At 43.1% G+C, this 25,578-nt stretch overlaps 1 protein-coding gene across 1 annotated transcript; it reads right to left on the bottom strand.

Moving 5' to 3' along the window:
* Positions 1 to 12,532: 12,532 nt before the first annotated feature.
* LOC122215699 (beta-defensin 119) lies at positions 12,533 to 22,370 on the bottom strand. The gene is made up of 2 exons (XM_042931345.1): positions 22,175 to 22,370; positions 12,533 to 12,788 (listed from the first exon to the last, which is right to left on the bottom strand). The coding sequence occupies exons 1-2, from the start codon at positions 22,227 to 22,229 to the stop codon at positions 12,595 to 12,597; spliced, it is 249 nt and encodes an 82-aa protein (XP_042787279.1). The 5' UTR covers positions 22,230 to 22,370; the 3' UTR covers positions 12,533 to 12,594.
* Positions 22,371 to 25,578: the final 3,208 nt, after the last annotated feature.

Here is a 25,578-nt window from a genome sequence, read left to right as displayed (position 1 = left end):
ATCTAAGGACCAGATGAGAGCTTGATGGACATCAGTTCTCTTTTCAGTTGGTGCCAGCTTAAAAATGCCTCCAAAACCCTCTTTCCTGTGTTTTCTTAGCCCTAAAAGTCCAGGGATCGCGTTGAATGTGGCCCCTTCTTTTTTCTCATATCCTGGAATTTGGCAAACAGGTCAGAAGATATCTGCAGAGCTGCTGTGTGAAAAATAGAATTGATTTTCCTTCTCCCTTCGGTAGTGAAAGTTTAGGCTTTTAGTAATCGCTGCTTCTTAAAGTCCCCTGAAGTCATGACCAGAACTTGGCGATTGCTACTGGAGAGGACTTGAAGTTTCTTATTCAAAGCATCCCGCTTTCTCCTTTGTTATATCTCTCTCAAGGTACATTTCAACGTATGAGCAGAGTCATATAAAAAGGAATCTAAATACTTCTGCTTTATGAGAAAAAAGTAAACATAGTGTGTGCAGTGTAGTGATTCCACGATTCTATACATTTCTCAGTGTTCATCATGATCAGTAGACTCTGAATCCCTTTCATGTGTTTCACCCATCCCCCACCAACCTCCCCATTGGTGACCATCAGTTTGCGCTCTGTAGTTAAGAGTCTGTTTTTTATTGGTCTCTTATTATCTTTGTTCATTTGTTTTGTCTCTTAAATTCCACATATAAATGAAAACATATGGTATTTGTCTTTCTCTGACTGACTACTTATTAGCATTATTATACTTGAATTAAAAAATGAATTAAAAATGTTTTAAAAAAAGAAAAAAGTAAACATACTGTATACATGGGTATCCAGCAGCCTTTTGTTCACTTAGTAGTATTTTGGGATTACCTTTCTATGTCATCACCGAAAGATCTACCTCATTCTTTGTAGAGTTGTGAAATCTCACTATAAGATAAGCTGTAATTTAGGTTCAGTCATTTGGGAATGTCCCAATTTTCTAACAACTCACCAGTGATCATCCTTGTATAAGTATCTTTACATATTTGGACAAGGATTTATACAGAATAGATTCCTGGAAGTCAAATGGCCAGGTTAAAGGTCAGTGTAAAGTATTTTATTCCATGAATTCCTCCCTCATATGCCTCTTAGGACACAGCCTGTAAAGGTTTCTGGCGATCAGGGTTTGAGTAATTCTCCAGTTGTAGTTCCAGGCACAATCGGGACAATTCCATGTGGTCCACATGGAACCAACTGGGTCAGCTTTGAGTTCTGGTGGGAAGTGGGGTGAGACTAGGAAAGAGACAGATGTGAAAGACTGATAAAAGCAATGCATGAATCATGGGAACTCAGAGCATGAGGGGAGTGAAGGAAATACTGCATGTTCTGGAGTTTCAAGGCTGAGGGTTCTGGAAAGGAGGTACAAATTTGGAGCCAGCCCCTTACACAGAAGAGTTGAGAAGATGAAGGAAGCATAACGTCTTTGTGTTTTATCTTGGCCAACCCTTATGTTTAAGGAACGAGAGTAAAACCCAGTGACATTTATAAGAACAAGGAGGGGTGCCTGGGTGGTTCAGTCAGTTAAGCATCTGACTCTTGGTTTCAGCTCAGGTCATGATCTCACGGTTTCATGAGTTTGAGCCCTGCATCAGGCTCTGTGCTGACAGGATAGAGCCTGCTTGAGATTCTCAGTCTCCCTCTGTCTCTCTGCCCCTCCCCCACTCAAGCTGTCTCTATCTTTCTCAACAATAAACTTAAGATATTTTATAAGAACAAGGAAATTTCCATACCTCCCAGCAGCAGCGCACCAGGGCCACCATATTACCGTCGTCCTGCCAACACCCAATACTATTTTTACCAGTCTCACGGGTTAGTAATAGTGCACTGTTGTTTTAATTAGCATTTCTCTTATCCTATGATTAAAATACAAGAACGGCTTCCTTTCAATTAGCTGCAAGACCCTCGTGATCTCAACCTCCAATTATATTTCTCCAATTACTCTTCACCTAACTTATCCTGTAGACAGGGTCACCACCTTATGGTTTTTCCAAAACTTCAGGATAGATGCTGCCCCTGGGCCTTTGTACCTGCTGCTTCCTCTGCCTGGTGTACTTTTCTCACAGTTAGTCTCAGAGCTCCCTCTTTCACGTTCTTCTCAGTGAGATCTTTTGCTATCTCTTCCAATCACTCACTCCCTATCCACTCTTTCCTGCTTTCTTACTCTTCATAATGCTTATCATCTGTATTCAACTGTATCTAAAATAAAGAATATATCACATTCTTCTCTCATTTGCTGTCTTACTTACTGTCTCCTGAAAAACTGACATCTCCTTGAGAGCAGGACATTTAGTTTATTTTGTTAGTGGATGTATCCTGCTGTATCTTGAACAGTGCCTGTATGTAATCAACACTTAACAAACATTTGTTGACTAAATGAACAAGTGACTCTTTCCACGTCTGTTAATTGCCTGTTCATAGCATTCATCTTCTGGGCAGGTGATGCTTTCTTGTTGATGTGAAGTTCTTTGTCTTTGATATTATTCCCTAGTCACTGGCTTTAGTCACTGGGTATATTATCGCCCAATCTATCACATACCTATGTATGACCTTTGCCCATGATATGTCATTCATTGAACAAAAATACTTAATTCTGATCTAATCAAATCCAATCTGTTTGGGGTTTTGTGTGGGTGTGTTTTTGTGTTTTTTTGTTGTTGTTTTTGTCTTATGGGCTCTGCTTGGTGATTTTGTTAAAAAAGTTTTCCCTCTTAAAAGCAAAAATGAACTACTGGGACCTTATGAAGATAAAAAGCTTCTGCACAGCAAAGGAAAAAACCAACAAAACTAAAAGGCAACCAACGGAATGGGAAAAGATATTTGCAAATGACATATCGGACAAAGGGCTGGTATCCAAAATCTATAAAGAGCTCACCAAACTCCACACCTGAAAAACAAATAACCCAGTGAAGAAATGGGCAGAAAACATGAATAGACACTTATCTAAAGAAGACATCTGGATGGCCAACAGGCACATGAAAAGATGCTCAACGTCGCTCCTCATCAGGGAAATACAAATCAAAACCACACTCAGATATTACCTCATGCCAGTCAGAGTGGCCAAAATGAACAAATCAGGAGACTATAGATGCTGGAGAGGATGTGGAGAAACAGGAACCCTCTTGCACTGTTGGTGGGAATGCAAACTGGTGCAGCCACTCTGGAAAACAGTGTGGAGGTTCCTCAAAAAATTAAAAATAGACCTACCCTATGACCCAGCAATAGCACTGCTAGGAATTTACCCAAGGGATACAGGAGTACTGATGCATAGGGACACTTGTACCCCAATGTTTATAGCAGCACTCTCAACAATAGCCAAATTATGGAAAGAGCCTAAATGTCCATCAACTGATGAATGGATAAAGAAATTGTGGTTTATATACACAATGGAGTACTATGTGGCAATGAGAAAGAATGAAATCTGGCCCTTTGTAGCAACGTGGATGGAACTGGAGAGTGTTATGCTAAGTGAAATAAGCCATACAGAGAAAGACAGATACCATATGGTTTCACTCTTATGTGGATCCCGAGAAACTTAACAGAAACCCATGGGGGAGGGGAAGGAAAAAAAAAAAAAGAGGTTAGAGTGGGAGAGAGCCAAAGCATAAGAGACTCTTAAAAACTGAGAACAAACTGAGGGTTGATGGGGGGTGGGAGGGAGAGGAGGGTGGGTGATGGGTATTGAGGAGGGCACCTTTTGGAATGAGCACTGGGTGTTGTATGGAAACCAATTTGACAATAAACTTCATATATTGAAAAGAATAAAAAATAAATAAATAAATAAAATTAAAAAAATAAAAAGTTTTCCCTCATTCTTCTGTCTCAAAGGGAATCTTCGACATTATTTTCTAACAACTTTTTTACTTTCACATTTACTTTTTTGCCTTTCACATTCACAAGATGAAATGTATAAATCCATTTTTATTTTTCTCATGGAATGAGCCAGTTTTCCCAACACTGTATGCTGGGAAATGGAAAAATCAATTTCTCCATTGAGTCATAGTGTCATTGTTACTGCATATTAAGTTCCCCATTTAAGCATGGATCTATTTCAGCTGCCTATTCTGTTCTAGTGATGTATTTTTCTTGTGATAGTACTATATTTTTTATAATACCATAGCTTTATATTCTGTGAGTGTCTAGAAGGGCAAGCTTTTGTCTTGCTTTTTATTTTTTTAAGAAATCTTACCTCTTGGTGGCCTTTATTTTTCACTATAAACTTTAAACTAGTATAATCAAGTCTTCCAAAAATACCACTGAGATTTTAACTAGAAGTGCATTAAATTTATGGATTAATTTAGAGGAAAGTGCATCTTTGCAATAATTAAGTCATTCCATTTAAAATCACATCTGCTATTTGAGTTTTAAAATATATCCCATTGAGGTTTTGGATATTCTTCATTTAAAACAAGATACTTCAGGCGCACCTGGGTGGCACAGCTGGTTAAGTATCCGACTCTTGATCTCAGCTCAGGTCATGATCTCACAGTGTGAGTTCGAGCCCTGCATTGGGCTCTGTGCTGATAGCTCAGAGCCTGCTTGGGATTCTGTCTCTCCTTATCTCTGCCCCTCCCCTGCATTTGCTTACTCTTTCTCTCTCTCTCTCTCTCTCTCTCTCTCTCTCTCTCTCAAAATAAACAAATAAACTAAACAAACAAGAAAAAAACCCCAAGATACTTCATAGCCATGCTGTATATTTTATTATACATTCTAGTTAGTTATTGTTAGTGTAGACAAGTACTATTGATTCTTGTAAATTGATATACCCATTAATTACAAAGTTTGTTGATTCTTTTTTTTTTATGTGATAATCATGCCTGTTGGAATAAATGACAATTTTATCCCTTTCCTTCCAATACTTATGCTTTTGTTTTGATTTGGCTTTTGCTTGTTGCTATTGTTGTTGTTGCTTTTCCTTTAAGCCCTGACCATGTCTACCACTATTATTTTAAACAATAGCAATAAGGGGCGCCTGGGTGGCTCAGTCGGTTAAGCGTCTGACTTCGGCTCAGGTCATGATCTCACAGTCCGTGAGTTCGAGCCCCGCGTCGGGCTCTGTGCTGACGGCTCAAACCTGGAGCCTGTTTCGGATTCTGTGTCTCCCTCTCTCTCTGACCCTCCCCCGTTCATGCTCTGTCTCTCTCTCTCTCAAAAATAAATAAACGTTAAAAAAAATTAAAAAAAAATAAACAATAGCAATAAGAGTATGTCTGTTTTCCTGACCTCAACAAGAATGAATTTCTCCATTAGATAATGTTAGCTCTAGATTTTGATACATAACCTTCACCAAATCAAAGAAATCCTCTCTATTCCTGCTTTGCCGAGAGTTTTCATTATAAGTAAGCACTGAACTCTATCAAATCATTTTTCTGCATCAAATAAGAGTAATTCCAGTACTTATCTATTTAATTCTATAAAGGTAGGAAGTTTCATTGATAGATTGATAGATTTTCTAGGTTGGATGATGCTTTGCAGTTGGAATTAAACCCTACTTGGTTATGATGTATTTTAACAGACAATTGAATTCAGTTGGCTAATACTGTAATTAGGATATTTTTGAGTTTATATTTATAAACAAAATTGACCTATAATTCTTTTTCCCTCCTATTTTCTGGAACATTTAAAAAAATTTTTAATGTTTATTTATTTTTGACAGAGTGAGAGAGTGACAGAGCACGAGTAGGGGAGGGGCAGAGAGAAAGGGAGACACAGAATCCAAAGCAGGCTCCAGGCTCCAAGCTGTCGGCACAGAGCCCGACACAGGGCTCGAAATCACAGACCGCGAGATCGTGACCCGAGCTGGAGTCAGACGCTCAACTGACTGAGCCACTCAGGTGCCCCTGGAACATTTTATATAAGATAATACTTCGATTGATCTTCCACGAAATTAGAAGAACTCACCTTTAAAATCAGGAGGGCTGTGTGATTCACAAGAGCCAAAAGGTGGAAGCAGCTCAAATGTCCACTGACAGATGAATGGACAAACAAAATGTGGTGTGCACATGAAATGGAATATTCCTGAGCCTTGAAAAAGAAGCAGAGGCACCCAGATGGCCCAGTCAGTCGAGGGTTCTGACTCCCGATTTTGGCTCAGGTCATGATCTCACAGTTTGTGAGATCAAGCCCTGCGTCAGGCTCCATGCTGACACCGTGGAGTGTGCTTGGGATTCTCTCTCCCTCCCTCTTTCCCTCTCTCTCTGCCTCTCCCTGTCTTGTGCTCTCTCTCTCTCCCCCAAAATATAGAAATAAACTTAAAAAAATAAAAAATAAAGTGAAATTCTGACCCATGCTACAATATGGGTGAACATTAAAGTCATAATGCTGAGCTAGCCAGCGACAAGGACAAATACTGTGAGTCCACTTGTATGAGGTTACCAGACTAGTCAGATGGAGACAAAGTAGCCTGGTGGCTGTGAGGGGGATGGGGAGGTCACTTTGAATGGGTACAGAGTTTCTTTTTTTTTTTTTTTACATTTATTTATTTTTGAGACAGAAAGAGACAGAGCATGAACGGGGGAGGGTCAGAGAGAGAGGGAGACACAGAATCCGAAACAGGCTCCAGGCTCTGAGCCGTCAGCACAGAGCCCGACGCGGGGCTCGAACTCACGGACCGCGAGATCATGACCTGAGCCGAAGTCAGACGTTTAACCGACTGGGCCACCCAGGCGCCCCAAATGGGTACAGAGTTTCAGTGCTGCAGTGAAAAAGAGTTCTGGGATGGTGACCCAGTGATACGAATGTGCCTAATGCCCCTGAACTATACACTTAACAAGGGCTAAGATGGCAAATTTTATGTGACACGTATTTTACCAAAATTTTAAAAACCATCCAGGGTTGAGGCTTTGGGGAAGAAGAGTTTTTTTTTCACCGCTATTTCAGTTTCTTAACATTCATTCATCTAATCAAGTTTATATTTCCTTCCTGGGCCATCCCTGGAATATCGTTAAGGATTTACACATTTCCTCTGGGTTCTCAGTATTATTGGTGTGGAGTTGTTAAGAACAGAATTCTCTTCTGTTATTTTAATATGGTGTTTTGATTTCACCATTTCACTATAGCTATTATTTTTACTGTCCCCTTTTTTTTCCCCTCATCAGTCTCTCTAGAAATTTTCTAGACATTTCTCATTATTTCTGCCTTCATTATTTCTGACTTTAGTTTACGATTCTTCTAATCTAAATTTTATTTTTTACTATATTATTTAATTTCTGAATACATGAGATTTTCAACTCCAATATGACATTTGGTTGGAAAACACAGAATGTATGACATGAAGTGCATGGAACTCACTGAGGTTTTTCTATGGCCTGAAATCTTGCGACGTAAAATGGACCAGTGCCAGCATCATCTAGAGGACTGTTAGAAAAGCAGAAATTCAGACCCTGCCCTACCAACTGAATCAGAATCTACATTTTTTTTTAAATTTATGTTTATTTTTGAGAGAGAGACAGAGTACGAGCAGGGGAGGAGCAGGGAAAGAGGGAGCCACAGAATCCGAAGCAGGCTCCAGGCTCTGAGCTGTTAGTACAGAGCCCCATGCGGGGCTTGAACCCATGAACCGTGAAATCATGACCTGAGCTGAAGTTGGATGCTTAACCGACTGAGCCACCCAGGCGCCCCCAGAGTCTACATTTTAACAAGATCTCTACATAATTTCTATGCACATTACAAAGTCGAAGAAGCACTTCCCTAATACCTGAGCGAACAAAGCATCTCACATAGGAATACCTACACTATTCTAAGTATGCGGTAACGTTCTGTTCCTTAATGAGAATACAGACACGTGAGTATTCACTTTATTGTTACTGGTATATTTTATATACTCATTTGAATATATATTTAAAGAAATTAACCACATGGGCCACAACCAATGCAAGAAACTCAATCAACAGTGATAACCAGACGAACTTTCTTTACGTGGATAGTGTCAAATAGGCCCACGGATATATAATATATAGTTCCTTGTGACTAGCAAGTTTCTGTTCGTTTATGGCAAGGTATTCACCTCACTTTCAGAAAAGTTAAAAAAATGGCAGGAAAGAGGTTGGGAAAAGAGACTTTTAGAAACATGGTATTTACCAGGCCTGAGCTAGAAGTCTTAAAGCCAGAATCTAATTATGACCCATGATGTTGTTATGGGATTGCCAATATACAGTCATGTTTGTAAAACTGAGCACATCAGTAAGCTAAAATCAATAGTCTCTCCTTTAGTTATTTAGCCTATAGTGGTGGGAAAAATGCTGGCACAAATGGGACACTGCGGGAGACCTGCAAAGTTGACAGTGATAAAAACAGTCTGCTACGTTCCAGGCCAGAAAGTCCCTATCGCTTCTACCGCAACCATATAGAATTTTCAATCAGATATTACTGATAGAATTGTAGCAGGTTCCACTACACCCTGCTTTGAAATAAGCACCAAGAATAAAGAAGGTGAAAAGTCTGACTTGGAACTGAAAATTCAGATCTGTTTCTGAGAGGTTCATCAAAGCTCATGACTTCTTCTTGGCTGTCACTCACCCTGTCCTCAGGGGGATGGACTAAGTCATATGGATAAAGCACTGAAAATACCACAGTGATCACCCCACCTCCGCCCTCCATCAATGTGTAATTCTAGATAAAAACAGCTGTGTAAAGAAGTCTGAAATTTTTCAGTACTTCCAACAATAAAGTCCTCAGCGCTTTTCTCAAAATTTCAAATTCTTAGGTATTAACCCGTTTCTAGTGACCCTTATTTGCTGGCGACCTATGCACAGCTTTAACCGCTTAGTTAAGTATTCCAAAGCTCATCTTTCTATTGTCCTGTCTTCTCAACAAGTGATTTGGTATACCATAGGCAGCCCTTGTGTTCATCCTGTCTCTTGGTGGCAGCAAAAATTGTCACAATCAAGATTCCAAATCCTTGGATTTATAAGAGTAGCTCCTAAGATACTAAAGCCTTGCTTTACAACGGCGGACGTCTCAGGTGAAAGCATCCATTTTACTACTCACTAACTTTGACCCTAAAGCCCTGTATCATCACTCACTGTAGGAAATTGGCTGGCCCAGGTATAAGCTATAAGGACTCCTTTTTGCCCCAATTGCTTCAAGGTTGGAATAGGAGCTGTTGAAAGGCTGGCTTCATAAACCCATTTCCTCGACCAAGCCTTGATCACACATGGACATCCAAGGGTAGGGATGGCCTCCTAATTGTGGGTAAAAAGATGGGTCATTTTGTCCACTTGGTTACCGAGAGCTTTATTTATCTCCCTCTGATGGCATAAAAATAGCCATGCACCCCATCTCATTTCAGAGAGGCCAACCCACACAACCACCTCCCACCTCATTTTCCCCCAGACTTCTAATCTTGCTCTTTCTAAGACCCTGACCAGCCCACCAGTCAACCCGTTACCACTGGCCATGAATTACTTTAGATCCATACCTTAGACCATCCCTCCTTCTACAGGAAGGATTTCTCTTGCTCACTGTTGAATTTCGGGCACTTCTAAATCGGGCTATTTTGCAGCGCTTCTGGCTGGTGATAGCACATCATGTAAGCCACTCACAAACTTGGCTTACCTTTTTCCTCCTTGTTAGCTAAACATAGGAATTCTCTGTGGCACCATTAGTGTGCGATGTAGGAGAGGCAGTAAAACACAGCCATCTGAGCCACCTGCTCCTACGGTTTATTTATGCCTTCCAGATCTACTGAGTCTCCACTTAGAATATTCCGTTTCCACCCAGCATTAAAATGCCCCTCCACAGGGTCAGGTGATACCCCCCATGATGATGGAAAATTCAAATCGCACGAATTTATTTTTTTTCAAATTATCCTTAAAATTATTATTACTAGTAATTCTGATATTTGGAGTCCGTGAAGTCCTGAATCTCTGGTCTGTGGTTTCTCCTGGCCGTAATTCATGGTGCCTTATTTCCTTGTGCTTTTGTGGTTTGGGGCTCTGATTTATGCATTTTCCTTGGCGCTTCATCTGAATAAATTCGTTGAGTCATGACTTAAAGGTCTACTCCTTCATTTGTTTCTGTCACACAACTTTGTCACTACTACTTTGGGGCAACTTTAACTGAATGATCAGCTTGATTTTTTTTTTTTTTCAGACCATCCATATGCCATGAATTCTGGCTAAGAAACTATGTGATATGTGAGAGCCAGCTTGAGGTTGTAAATTCCCAGTAGAGATTTTTTTTTTCTGTGTGCTGAGTATCAAGGTTCAAGACCAGACAATTTTCCTCAAAAAAGGCTTGCTAAAGGAGAAGGAAAGTTGTATCTTTTTGTTTTGGGCTTTTTCTGTTTTTGTTGTTTAAAAGAATGGCTATTCTTTTTTGTTTTGTCTATTTATTTTTGAGAGAGCACAAGTGGGGGTGGGCACAGAGAGAGAAAGGGACAGAGGATCCAAAGCGGGCTCCAAGCTGAGAGCAGCAAGCTCGATGTACAGCTCGAACATGAAATGTGAGATCATGACCTGAGCCAAAGTCGGACGCTCAACCAACTGAGCCACCCAGGCACCCCCAGTTGTATCTGTTTTATCCTTACACAGCATGTGTAACACTTTCAAGACCGAGACTTATGTAGGAGTCTTCTCCTGGACTTCCATTTTTTTCAGACCCTGGCACTGTCTCCTCTCCCCTGCCTACGCCTGACCCTGGCCAAAGCCATGGAAATCAAGTTCAAGTTCACCTGATTGAGCAAATGCTTTCACGACAGAAGCCAGTTTCAGTTACTGCCTTCAGAAAAGCACCAGGTTTCAGTCAGCCTTAATATTCTTTACGCTTTTGTGGCAAGGTCAAGGATGCATAAGAAGTTCTTTTGTATACTTTAAGTAAAGTATTTTAGATATTCTCAATGGGAGGGCTCATCCGGGTTCTTAGACCATTACTCTGACAGAAACAGAGGTCCAGAACCACCAATTTTGTCCAGATCATAAGGTTTGTTGTTATGAGAAGCTGGGCAGAAACACAGAAGGAAGAAGAGAAGAGAAGAGAATTGTCAAAAGAGGAGATTAACACTCAGTGTCTGAAGCCAAAATGCTGAAATGATTGTTTTCTTAAATAAAAGAGAGCCGTGCTGGTCATGCATGGCTCTCTTAAGCAGAACAAAGTGCTGAACTTCTATAGCATTTGCGGGGAGCGTCCTGGGGGAGTCGTGTTGGTTACAGACGTGGAGATGGGTTGACGACCACCTAGAAGTGTAGACCCTGAAGCGAACCCAGCGCGGACTGTCTGACTTTCAAAGCATAATGCTGTCACTGATGATTTGGCTTTCCAAGGTGTCTTCACGGATGCAAGTTGTCCTTGATAGACGAGAAAGGTTAAAAACCTTTCAAGGTATTTACTTGTTAACACGGCTGGAGAACTGTCAGCCTTCTCCTAGGAATGTGGACAGTACTGATTCTCACAAAAGGAGAGAGAACCAGAGGGATGCAAGGTGACAAATGCCAGCGGAGGAACCCCGAGAGGCAATGGGGGAGGAGCAGCCCAGAGGTTAGGAGGGAAACAAAGAAAGAGTGAAGTCACAGCAGCCAACCCAGTTTCCAGGGAGAGGATGAATTGTGGTTGGAAACGCTACCGCTACCGAGAGGCAGAGTGAGATGCAAGTTGAGCAACATCCAGGGACCTTTCAGAAAGGAAGTGCGCCAGTGACCTTGGCCCGAGCCAGTTCAATGGTACCATAAGCCCAAAAGCAAACTGTAACAAGTTGAGACAGAGACTAGAGAAAGATCCCTGGTAAATGTAGCTACTCTCCTTTTGACAACATTTGGAAGTAAAGGTGGAGAAAGAAAGGAGATATGAGTGGAAGGAAGACAGAAAAAGTAAAATTAGAATTTTACCTCAAAAAGCTCATGTTGGTTGTCATTGGGGGCACACGCCTCGTAGACTTTCAGGGATTAAAAGTCCTTAACTGGGGCGCCTGGGTGGCTCAGCCGGTTGAGTGTCTGACTCTTAATTTTGGCTCAGGTCACGATCTCACAGTTCGGGGGATTGAGCCCCGTGGTGGCGTAGGCGGCCCCTTTGCTGGGTGTGGAGCCTGCTTAAGATTCTCTCTCTGCCTCTCTGCCCCTCCCCCACTTGCTCGCGCTCTCTAAAAAATAAAAGGTCCCTGACAATCATCCAAAAGAACAACAGCATGTAACATTCAAATTCCTTCCTCAATAATCACCGGACAGACCTCCAGCCTCACGACTTGAAGCCTTGGCAGAAACAACTTATTCACACTACAGCAGCTGGTTAGGAAATTCTTCCATAAATGAAGGCATGCTTGTCTACAAGACGCCCACCCACTGCCCTGTGCATCCATCCCACTAACTCTGATCCCCCTCTGAGCCCTCCACGGCACAGCTGAAGTCCTGGCTCTGCCCAAACGCTTCAACTCTCCCTCAGTGGCCTCAGGACCTTCTCTCCCCATCGTCCGTGGTTTCTCTAGATTCTTCTTGTCACTCCAATTTTCTCTCCCACAGAGCTGGATCCAGAATGGCACAGATACCTCATCACTCAAAACCCAATCTCTCGCTGTGATTTCCAATGGACAAAAGACAGACAAGGGTGGCAGGTGCATGAATTTTAATAAGGGGTCTTGATAGCAGCCTGAAGATGCTGATTACCAGCACTCAAGGTATTTTTGGCCAGCGATTCTGTTGGCTCCAGTCATTTTTCGTCTCTCTGCCAGAAATGCTTATCCTCATGTAGGACTGGAGGCAGCATGACTGATAATTTAAGCAGTAGAGGTAGGGTTGTTCAGACTTTCTGCAAGAGGGTCTACAGATTCCCATGTTTCCCATGCATCGAAGAGTGTGATGTCTGCCTGGCCAAAAAAAAAAAAAAAAAAATACAGATGGTTAATTTCCATTTAATACTGGCAATACTAACATAGATCTGAGGAGTCAAGGAGCACAGTCAAAACCTAAAGGGCTGAAATAATTATGTGTGGGGTGCCTGGGTGGCTCAGTCGGTTGAGTGTCCAACTTCGGCTCAGGTCAAGATCTCACCGTTTGTGGGTTCGAGCCCCTCATGGGGCTCTGTGCTAACGGCTCGGAGACCAAAGCCTGCTTCGGATTCTGTGTCTCATTCTCTCTCTGCTCCTCCCCCACCTGTGCTCTGTCTCTCTCTGTCTCTCAGAAATAAATGTAAAAAAAAAAATTTTTTTTGAAATACTTATGTGCCACCACTGCCCACCTATTAGAATGACCAAAATCTGGAACACTGACACCAAATGCTGGGAAGAATGTAAAGCAACAGAAACTCTCCTATGCTGCTGATGGGAATGCGAAACGATACGGCCACTTTGAAAGACAGTTTGTCAGTTTCTTATGAAACGAAACATACACTTACCACACAATCCAGCGGTTGTGCTTCTTAGTATTTACCAGAACTTGAAAACTTATGTCTACACAGAAATCTGCACATGAACTGCTTCACTGTGCTTCACACAGGCAGTTTGAAAATCAAGCTCAGAGAAACAAAAGCTTCAGGAGGATAATGGAATTCCAGTGCATCCATAGGGTAGCGGAGCTGATGTTTTCCTGCAGAGGGAGAGAGCTGATATCTTCCTGTAGAGAGAGGGCTGATGTCTCCCTGTAGAGAAAGAGCTGATGTCTTCCTGTAGAGAGAGAGAGAGCTGATGTCTTCCGGTAGAGAGAGAGCTGATGTCTCCCTGTATAGATAGCTGATGTCTTCCTGTAGAGAGAGAGAGAGCTGAGGTCTTCCTGTAGAGAGAGGGCTGATGTCTCCCTGTAGACAAAGAGCTGATATCTTCCTGTAGAGAGAGAGAGAGCTGATGTCTTCCGGTAGAGAGAGAGCTGATGTCTCCCTGTATAGATAGCTGATGTCTTCCTGTAGAGAGAGAGAGCTGAGGTCTTCCTGTAGAGAGAGGGCTGATGTCTCCCTGTAGAGAAAGAGCTGATATCTTCCTGTAGAGAGAGAGAGAGCTGATGTCTCCCTGTATAGATAGCTGATGTCTTCCTGTAGAAAGAGAGAGCTGAGGTCTTCCTGTAGAGAGAGAGCTGATGTCTCCCTGTAGAGAGAGAGCTGATGTCTTCCCGTATAGAGCCACTGTGATGCTTACAGTTGGTGGAACAGCCTATGCTATATATCAGCTAGCTGTGGCTCCATTTCCCAAGAAGCAGCATTGACTTCCGTGTATCGTCTCAGCAGGCAGCTGGTTCAATTTCATTCAGATCTCTATGGACCAGTAATCAATAAATAACTAGGTTCTTCTTTGAGGATCAATATTTATTGACTTATACTAACTACCACCAATAAACCAGTCTTCACCATGAAAAAAAAAATCTGCACATGATGTTTGTAGTTTTATTTATAACTGCCCCAAATTAGAAACAACCAAGATTCCCTTCAGTAGGTGAATGGACAAATAAACTGTGGTCTGTCCAGACAAGAGATTATTATTCAGTGATAAAAAGAAATGAGCTATGAAGTCACGAACAGACACGGAGGACTCTTAAATGCACATCAGTGAGTGAAAGAAGCCAATCTGAGAAGGCTCCATAGTGTATGATTTCAACTGTATGACATTTCGGAAAAGGCAAAATAACGGGGGTAATAAAAAGATCAGTGGTTACCAGAGGTTGGGGTAGGAGGCAGATGAAGAGGCAAAGCACAGAGGATTTGGAGGATTTACAGTGAAGTTACTCCATATGATCCTGGAATGATCTATTCATATCATTATACATTTGTCCAAACCCACAGTACAGTACCCAGGGTGAACCCTAAGGTAAAATATGGACTTTGGGTGGGGCGCCTGGGTGGCTCAGTCAGTTGAGCGTCTGACTTCGGCTCAGGTCATGATCTCCAAGTTCATGGGTTTGAGCCCCATGTCAGGCTCTGTGCTGACAGCTGACAGCCTGGAGCCTGCTTCGGATTCTGCGTCTCCCTCTCTCTCTGCCCCTCGCTCATGCTCTGTCTCTCTCTGTCTCAAAAATAAATGACCATTAAAAAAAAAATTTTTTTAAATATGGACTTTGGGTGATAATGATGTGTCAATAGAGTTTATCAGTTGTAACAAATGTACCACTCTGTGAGGGACGTTGATAATAGGGAAGGCTGTGCATGAGTGAAGGTAGAGGATATGTGGGAAATCTCTGTACCTTCTTCTCAAATTTCCTATGAACCTAAAACCGGTCTAAAAGCATAAAGTCTTTTTTTTTTTTTTTTAAAGAATCCCTTAAGGGGCGCCTGGGTAGCTCAGTCTGTTAAGCATCCGACTTCAGCTCAGGTCATGATCTCATGGCTCGTGAGCTCAAGCCCCGCGTCGGGCTCTGTGCTGACAGCTCAGAGCCTGGAGCGTGTTTCAGATTCTGTGTCTCCCTCTCTCTCTGCCCCTCCCCTGCTTGCACTCTGTCTCTTTCTCTCAAAAATAAATAAACGTAAAAAAATTTTTTTTTAAAGAATCCCTTAAAGGCAAACAAACTGTTATGGACATTCATCTACAAGTTTTTGAAACTAAATTTTCATGTCTTTAGATTAAATGCCCAGGGGTGCATTTGCTGGGCAACACAGTTAGTGTATATTTTGTTTTTTAAAAGGAAACTGGAAAACTGTTTTCCAGAGTTGCCATACCACTTAACCTTCTCAGTAGCAATGTGTAAAAGGTCCATGTTCTCTGCCTCCTTGCCAGTGTTTGGTAATGTCACTGCATTTAAATTCAGCGGTTCTAATAATTATGTAGTGGAATACCATATCATCTTTTTTTTTTTAACTTGTTTTATTTTTTACTTTTTTAAATTTACATCCAAATTAGTTAGACAATGATTTCAGGAGTAGATTCCTGGTGCCCCTTACCCATTTAGCCCATCCCCCCTCCCACAACCCCTCCCGTAACCCTCAGTTTGTTCTCCAGATTTATGAGTCTCTTCTGTTTTGTCCCCCTCCTGGTTTTTATATTATTTTTGTTTCCCTTCCCTCGTGTTCATCTGTTTTGTCTCTTAAAGTCTTCATATGAGTGAAGTCACATGATTTTTGTCTTTCTCTGGCTGACTGATTTCACTTAGCGTAATACCCTCCAGTTCCATCCATGTCGTTGCAAATGGCAAGATTTCATTCTTTTTGATTGCCGAGTAATACTCCATTGTATATATATACCACATCTTCTTTATCCATTCATCCATCGATGGACATTTGGGCTCTTTCCATACTTTGGCTGTTGTTGATAGTGCTGCTATAAACATGGGGGTGCATGTGTCCCTTTGAAACAGTACACCTGTATCCCATGGATAAATGCCTAGTAGTGCAATTGCTGGGTCGTAGAGTAGTTCTATTTTTAGTTTTTTGAGGAACCTCCATACTGTTTTCCAGAGTGGCTGCACCAGCTTGCATTCCCATATCGTATCATCTTAATATGAATATCCCTGATGGCTAACGATGTTGAACATCTTTCCGTGTGCCTATTTGACATCTGTATGCCCTCTTTGATGAATTGTCTTTCTCCTAATTCGATGGCTTGGTTTTTACTGTTTAGTTTTGAGAGTTGTTTCTGTATTCTAGGTACAGGTCCTTTGTCAGATACGTGGCTTGCAAATATTTCTGCAATTTGCCTTTCAGTATATCCTATTCACAGGCCCTCTTGCAGAGTGAACGTTTTGAATTTTGATGAAGTCCAACTTGCTAACTTTTTTTTCCCTTGTGGATTGTGCTTTTCATATCTCAGAACTTTTCACCTAGCCCTAGGCCTGAAAGATTATTCCTATGTTTTCTGCCAGAAGTTTTATACTTTTACGTCTTTTGTTTATTTTTATTTATTTCTTTTTAACTTTTTAAAATGTTTATTCATTTTTGAGAGACAGAGACAGAGACAGAGCACGAGTTGGGGAGGAGCAGAGAGAGAGGGAGACACAGAATCTGAAGCAAGGTCCAGGCTCTGAGCTGTCAGCACAGAGCCTGATGTGGGGCTCGAACCCACGAACCGTGAGATTATGACCTGAGCCGAAGTCAGACACTTAACCAACTGAGCCACCCAGGCGCCTCTACATCTTATGTTTAAATCTATGAGCCATTTTGAGTTAAATTTCGTATAAGATGTGAGGTTTAGATTGAGGTTCTTTCCCCACCCCTCCGTCTCTTTCTCTCTTTTCTTTCTTTTCTTACAGATGTCTCATTAATCCAGCACCATTTGTTGAAAAAGCAATCTTTCTCCCATTGAATTGCTTTTGCACATTTGTGAAAAATCAGTTGGCTGTACGCATGTGGACCTATTCCCGGTTTGCTATTCTGTTCCATTGATCCATATGTCTGTCTCTCCACCAAAATCACACAGTCTTGATTACCTTAGCTATGGAAGTCTTGATATCTGGTAGAATGCTTCCTCTGACTTTATTCTTTTTGTACAAACTTGTTTTAGCTGTTCTCATTCCTTTGTGGATTTTTCTCCATTGACAAGATATAGACAAAATAATCTTGTCTCTATCTACCAAAAATGCTGCTGGGATTTTGATAGAAATTGTGTCAAGAGTGCCTACCAGTTTGAGGAGAATTGGCATATTTGCTTGTTGAATCTTACACTCTATAAACATAGTATGTCTCTTCATTTATTTAGATCTTCTTTCTTTTATCGACATTCTGTAGTTCTCAGCATACACTTGCTACACATGTTTTATTAGGTATACACCTAAGCATTTTATACTTTTTGGAGTGATTGTGAATGGTACTGTATTTTTAATTTCAGAGTTCACATATTCAATGATAGTATGTAGAAATGCAATTAATGTTTTATGTTTATCTTGTATCCTAGGACCTTACTGAACTGAATTATTAGTTCTAGATTTTTTTTTGTAGCTTCCTTGGGATTTTCTACAGAAGCCATTATGATATCTGCAAATACAGACAGTTTTTATTTTTTTCCTTTCTAACTTGTATGCCTTTATTTCTTTTTCTTGCCTTAATGCATTGGCTAGAACTACTCAGATTTTAAAAGAAATGACCTTTTTTAAAGATTAAGAGAAATTGATCCATACAACTTGGATAGATCTCAAGAGCATAATGCTGTCTTAAAAAGAAAAAAAGCCAATCTCAAAAGATGACGTATGATCCCATTTATATAACACTTTCTAAATGATAAATATTAGGGAGATAAGAAGCGGATTAGTGGTTGCCAAAGGTTAAGGTTAGCGACAGACGGTGGAGGCAGGGAACAGTCCGTGCCACTGTGAAACAGTAGCAGGAGAAGGATCTCTATGCTGATAGCATGGGTCTGTATCTTGATAACAGTGGTAGTTACACAATGCTGCAGTTGCAAGAAAATGCCATAGAAGTATGCACACACATTGCAACAATACCAGTCTCCTGGTTTGTGTATTGTATTATGGTTACATAAAATATAATCTTCGGTAGGAAACTGTATGAAAGGTCCGTAGGACCTCTCTTTGTACTACCTTTGCAACCTCCTATGAACCAATAAGTATTTCAAAACGAAAAGTTCAAATAAGTTCAAATAAAAAGTTGATGAGGGTGGGGAGAAAAGGGAACCCTTGTGCACTTGTTGGTGGGAATATAATTGGTGCAGCCACAATGGAAAACAATATTTTCCTCAAAGCGTTACAAACAGAACTATCCTATGATCCAGCAATCCCACTTCTGGGTATACATCCAAAGGAAATGAAAACGGGATCTCAAAAAGGTATCTGCATTCCCATGTTTACTGAAGCAAAGAGAATCTGGAGGCAGAGAAGCCAGTGAGGAAGTATTTTGGATGGGCTCACCCAGGGCCCAGGCAGCGCTGGTGGGCAGCCTAAGAGTCTCCCCAGATCACACAGGCGTCGAGCATGTGGACGCACACATTACGCAGCCCCTGCCTCTGAAGTGAGCTTGGAGATGGGCTGTGCACCAGAGCACGATCCAGATTCCAGACACAACCCTAATGTGTGTGGGTCCCGGGGCAGGAATGCAAATGGAAGCTCATCTATCATATGTCTGCATATTTAACAGTTATGAATAAAGCTAACAAGTGAGATAAACAAAATCTATCCTGTGGCCCTTTGTGAAATAGCCCTTCATGGGGTGTGTCTGGGTGGCTCAGTCGGTCAAAGTGTCTGACTTTGGCTCAGGTCATGATCTCACAGTTTGTGGGGTTGAGCCCCGCGTCAGGCTCTGTGCTGACAGCTCGGAGCCTGGAGCCTGCTTCGGATTCTGTGTCTCCCTCTCTCTCTCTGCCCCTCCCCCCGCCAAAGATAAACATTTTAAAAATTAAAAAAAAAAAAAAAAAAAGATCTTTGAAATAGCCCTTCATAATGACCTGAAAGGGCAGATTTGAATTTGTGATTCTTGGATTCTTCAGAGTTCTGTGCAGGAAGATGGCGGCCTGAGGGGAGCTGGCTCAGTCCACAGCCCAGCTCTCCTCTCTCCCATCCCCAACTCTGCCCCACACTGTGAGGACTCTTTCATGCAAGACATGGACAGTGCAGCCTGAACATCCCCGCTGGCCCACTGCCCCTGCAAACAGGAGTGTCCTTGACCCTCCTCCTGCCTAAGGTGCACACACAGTGGGCCCCACCTTCCAGGGGTGGAGCTGGGGAAAGCCCATGTGGTCCTTGGAAACAGCACGGGGGTTCTTTGGGAGGGAATTCCACGCCCCAGGTGCTCAAAGCACGGTCTTGGAAGGAGAAGAGGACACGGTCTCTAAATGGATACATCCCACTTGCCCCCATCAACTCTCAGCCCCATAGGGAGTGACTTAATCAGAGGACACCCAGAGTAGGACCAGGATCAGAGGAAGAGGTGTCTCTCTTCCCAGAGTCTAAGAGCAGAAATATTGAACTGAGAGCAAATTATCTCCAAGAGTCAGGATGAACTTATTCTGTCTTCATGTCATGAACCATGCTTTACAGAACATTCCTGGTCTCTGACCTCACTACAGGGAACACAGTTCAGGGATGAACAACTGTATTGGATACATGGGGCCCAGAGAATAGGATTTGAGACCACAAAGCCGGGAAGACACCCAAGTCCTCTAGGTACCCGATCAGAATTCTTGAATGTTCCCCATGGGTTGGTCTTCTCCCAGGCTAAATTAAATGAGGCAGGTTTCTGTCTCCCTCAGAGTCTAACACAGCTGGAAGGCACACAGCACATATTCCTTAAATGCTTGAAGAAATCAATGAGCAATAATAGTAATAGCTAACATTAATTAGGGCTTACGATATACTGGGCACTGTGAGCTACATTATTTCACTTCCTTCTTCCCACAATCCTGAGCTTTGAGATTGTCTATGGTTCCAACTTCGCAGATGGGGAAGCTGAAGCCTGGAGGGGGATATGAACAGAGTCTGACAGCGGTAAGTGGCAAGGCTGAGGGGACTGAACAACTGAATCCATGACAGAACAGACGAACTGGATAGTAAACAAACTCATTTATAAATGGGTAAAATCATGTGCTTTATCTGTTTTTAGCACTTGGAAACCCTCTGATCCTTGGCGCTGTGGGATCTCCAAGATCAAAAGTCATCTCAGCCAATTTCCCTAGAAACCCAAGGATTTGGGCTCTAATCAGCCCATGTCAACCCCCAGCCTTTCACCTCCAGGATGGACCAACTCTCCCGCCCAAGGGTTCTCCCCCTCTCAGGACCTGCTGTGCCTTTAAGTCTCTTGGCTTCCCAGATGTACTTCTCAGTCCACTCCCGACCCAGTAGCCTTTCCTGCAGCTGGTAGATGAGGAACCATCACCCCACTGCTGCGTCCAAGCCCCAGAGATGTCCCTCTGCTACCTCTTAACCCCCATCCTGCCATCCCTCCACCCTCAATCCATTTGGAGCATCATTCCTCATGATTGACGGCCACAAGAAACAGATTTGTGACTTTTAACGGAATGTGGGAGCTAAGGAACCTGAAACAAAGCCATTTCTATCCACGATATCCATTTATATTCCCTCTTTTGCCAGGTTTGGCTTTATGTTCTACTTGCTTGGACATCGGAGGAACGGTCCAGGGCTGTATTCTTTCAACTGTCATTGGTTGGACAGTTAAGTAACGACTAAGGACACAGCACCGTTTACGATTTGAGCAACGAATGAGACTGTCTTCATCACTTTTGCACACCAACCGGCAATGTCCATTCATCCAACACTCTGCTGTTGGGCCCAGGAACAACCATTAAGCAGATGTTAGTATCCCTCAAGTGGCAAGACAAGAGGAGGAACAGGACAGGGGAGAAGGGGAGACAGTTGAGGAAGTAACACTGGACACAGTCCCAGGAAAGGAGAGAAGCGATCTTGAGAGGGGAGGGAACCAAGACAATTGTTTCAACCTTGGGGGATCCAAGGCTTTCAGACATCCCACCCTCTGTCTTCCTATCCCCCAATCTGCTACTCCTAACTTTGGGATCACTTGCTGCCAATGAAGATCCTTCCTTAATGGAGCTTGGGAATGATGAGAAAGGAAATAAACAACTATAAGATTAGGAGATGGAGGGGATTCATCCACACTTCAACAGACTCAGCTCTTTATCAACAGCCTGGCCCTAACTTCAGCTCAACTAGCCCTGGGTCCAGCCACAATGCAGTCTCCAGTCCTCCTTGACCATATTCACCCAATTCAAATTCAAAACCCCGTCCAATTTGAAGTAGGATGCTGAGCCCTACCCAACTCAATGCCCCTTGAGCCTGAACTCCAAGCCAAACCCAAATTTAATCAAGTCACCAACCTCAATTCTGAGCAGCAGTCATCAGACACCCTGCACTATTCATTACCAACTCCCAGCTTCCGCCCAAGCCCCAGTCTACTCCCAGCACCACCTCCACTCAACCCCAAATCCCATCTCCTCCCCAGCCCTCTCCAAACCATCAGGGAAGCCCAATACCTCACCTCCAGCTCGTCCTAATCTTCCCCCTACCACTCCAACCGCAAGGTCTTTCTCCCCATCACAACTCATCATCAGCTTCTAATCTAATGTCCTAAAGCCCCCAACAAGTCCCCAGTCTGCACCCAACCCATCACCCCTAAGCCGTCTCCCAGGTCCCACCAGAATACTACCCTGCCCTTAAGTGTCAGATGCTCCAAATAGCTACCATCCCACCACCTTGGCAAAAAAAAAGAATCAGGGAAAAATGTGGATATGAGCTGATCATGGGGAAACCTCCCAAAGCCGCATCAGATGAGGAAAAGCTTCGTGCTGCCCGCAGTGAAGAGGAGAGGAAAGTGAAAAGTTCATGACCATGATCCCAGACACTTGAGAGGGACCCAAGTTACCTGAGACCACTGGTTCCATGGCCAGAAGGATGAGAAGAAACAGAAGTAACTTCATGGCTGGCAGGTCACAGGAGAAGGAGGTGGCTGTGCTGCAGGGGATGATTCTCGCTTTTATTGGCAGGGTTGTGGGCAGTGAATTCTAGCAGGAGAGGATTTATATGAGATCAGCCAGGCCAAAGGACAGTGTGTAGCAGATTTCGTGGCAAAGCACGAGATGAGAGTGTGGGAAACTGGCCAGCACCCGTGCCAATAGTGGGAGGAGACGGGCAAATTAGAGCCTCTTAAGCCTTTCAAGACCAAAAGAACTAATTAATGAATGCATAAATATACATCAAGAAATTCCTAATTAAAAAAAGTACTTATTCTCAGCTTTCTAACAAAAGGATACATAGGCGTATCTTTCCGAGCCTTGACCTCGCCAATCTGGTTCCCAGTTCAGGGCTTTAGCTTTGTTATTTGTTCTCCCTTGAGACCTTCCATGGCTGGCTCCTGTTTATCTTTCAGCCTCATCTGGAAGGTCACCTCCTGGACAGGCCTTTCCTAGTCACCCTAGATATCGGCACTCCCACCTACAGTGGCTCTGGATCGTCAGCCCTTGGTGCACCACCTGCACGGATGTATCCGTTCTTTTCAATTCTGTTTTACATGCTTTATCTTTGTCTCTTCCATTCGAATGTCAGAAATGTGCCTTGTAACCCCACCGCTCATAACCTCCCCTGGACTAGAATATTAATTCAACTGTTTTAACAGGTATTCTCCCCGAACAAGGATTCCAAAAGACAGACATTGACTTCTTTCTCATGGAAAAGTCTGGGCAAGGAGTTCAGTGTAGCAGCTTCCTGATTCAGCAGAGAGCAAGGGTCCCCCTGGCTTGATGTTCTGCCATCCTCCACAGGCAGCTTCATTTGATGACCTGAGAGGGCTGCTCCAGTCCCCGCTGCAGCCATCCGGGGGAGGAGAAAGAAGGAAATGAAGTGCATACCTTTGCCTTTAAGGGACACCACTCAGAATCTGCACACACGGCTTCCACTCCAGTACATTGGCCAGAACTTACTCACAGGGGCACACCTACCTGCAGGGTAGAATGGAAATACTTTCCTTATTCTAGGGCAACCATGGCTAGCTAACATTCGGGGGTAGTCTTACTAAGAGAAAGGGAAGGACAGATATTGGGGGAGGAGCTAGCAACCTCTGACACACCCAACACATCGCAGGAACTTCATAAATACCTGTGGTCTGAATAAATAACATACCTTGACCTATAAGAAGTGATCTAATGGGGAAGCAACCCAAGTCCTTCCAGGGTGTAGAGAAAGTGCGTGGACTGTATCCCTTCAGCCCAGCATCTCAGGAAGCTGAATAAGGACTGGACCTCGGGCAGAACTTCAGAAACTATGACAGGAGAAGAAGAACGAAGAGAATTCTAGAATCCAAGAATACCAGGATTGGAGAGCAGGTTTTGATTTCACACAGATTTGAAATTGAGGATTGGCCCTGACATTCGGTACCTGTTGGCCTTGAGCAAGGTAAATTTCCTGAGTATCCTATGATCAAATACAAATCGTACCTACACCTGGTTTAATTAAGTGGGATAACTTGCGTAAATTGCTTAACCAAGTACCTGACACCTCGTAGGTGCTGAATAATCATTAACTATTATTATGTCGGTTTTCATTATCATTATTTTTGCATCCTCATATTTATTATATTTCTTTTCCTCCGAACTGGAAATCATAAGCCTCCAACTCACGTCCGACAAAATTGAGACTTGGTCCGGTGACGGGAACTGCTCAGGCGCTTCCTGGATGGAAAGAAGGATGGACAACGGAAAGCCAATTTCCACAGAGGAAGGTAGGAGAAAAGTCAGTCGACAGTCGCGGTTGTGAACGTTTGAGACAGAAGGGGAGACCCGGATGGAAACAGGCAGACACCACATCATCACGTGGGGGCCTTCATTAATTGTTTTTAATGTTTATTTATTTTTGAGAGAGAGAGAGAGAGAGAGAAAGTGGGGGGGGGGGGGGGGGGAGGGGCAGAGAGTGAGAGAGACACACAGAATCCAAAGCAGGCTCCAGGCTCTGAGCTGTCAGCACAGAGCCCGACGCGGGGCTCAGACTCACGTGAGATCATGACCTGAGCTGATGTCAAGAGTTAGATGCTTAACCGACTGGGCCTCCCAGGCACCCCCATGCGGGGCCTTCGATGTCATGCTCAGGGCTTGGGAATCCAGCCTGTGCACAACAGGGAATAGTTAGATCTTTTAGAGACAACTGTGGGGGCATGGTCAGATTTTTTTTTTTCTTTTTTTTTTTTTTTGCCTCGAAGAATCACTCCAGCAGCCCATATTGAAGATAATTGCCAGGGTAGAGTCAAGCAAGCGAAGACTACCAAGGAGGCTCTTTCTCCCTCCAGGGAGAAATTACAAGGCCTCATTGTAGCCGGAAAAGCATAAGCAACAAAGGGTGTAAAAGGAGAGAACATCCAGCAAGTGCAGCGGGGACCCAGGCGTCCCTCCTGGTCCGGGGCCGGGAACTGGGCAGCCTGCGTGTCCTTGAGAATGTTATTCAGCCGCTACAGGACTCAGCACGGGGGACGAGACGGCCTCGCAGGATGTTGACAAGCCTGTATCCTGAAGTTAATCTCCTGACTGTAGTGCCTCGGAAAAAGTAATTAACTCTGAACCTGTGCCCTTGGCTATACGATGCAGGTAACAAGGGCGCTTGTTCTGTAGGTTGTTAACGAGGACCAAATGAGTGAATAGGCACAAAGCTTTTGGTGAATACACGTAAGACCCCTGACACTTACCCACCACAATAGAAGTATCTGCTGTCATTATTGTAACAGACCACAAGGTCCACCCTGGAGATTCCAGGCCCCTTCTTAGTACAGTTCTTTGCAATATTTCATGAGCCCCTTTATGAAGCCTCCTAGACAGATTGGCAAGAAGCACTGGGACCGTTCAGAGAAACAGCCTTGACTGAGCTAAGGAGAAATGGAAAGAGATAGGTTCATTGCTACAGCACATCTATACTTGGGCATCTGAGTTTATATCTGCACTGCATTTTGTTCATATGTACTTGTGCGTACGTGTAAATTTGTGCATAGCTGTGCATGCTCAGATTCTGTGTATTTTGTGTATAATTTGCGTGCCTGAGTTCTTTGTGTGTGTTCTGTGTATGTGAGTGCTTGAATGTTCTATGTGTGAGAATGTTTATGTTCGGATGCTGTTTGTGCACAGATGTGTAATTGGTGGGTGAGTGGGTGTTTGTGTATTTTTGAGTACGTGCGTGCATGTGGATTTGTTCTCAGATCATCAAGTGCCAGGACCTAGAGTTCTGTCAGTTAAGCTCCATTTTCCCCCTTGAACCCCTACATTCTCTGACTCCGGAACGTGACTGTTGTAT

This window comes from Panthera leo, chromosome A3, assembly GCF_018350215.1.
Source record: "Panthera leo isolate Ple1 chromosome A3, P.leo_Ple1_pat1.1, whole genome shotgun sequence".
NCBI lineage: Eukaryota > Metazoa > Chordata > Mammalia > Carnivora > Felidae > Panthera > Panthera leo.
The sequence above is the reverse complement of the archived record's forward strand: the minus strand, read 5'-3'. Positions and strand labels throughout refer to the sequence as shown.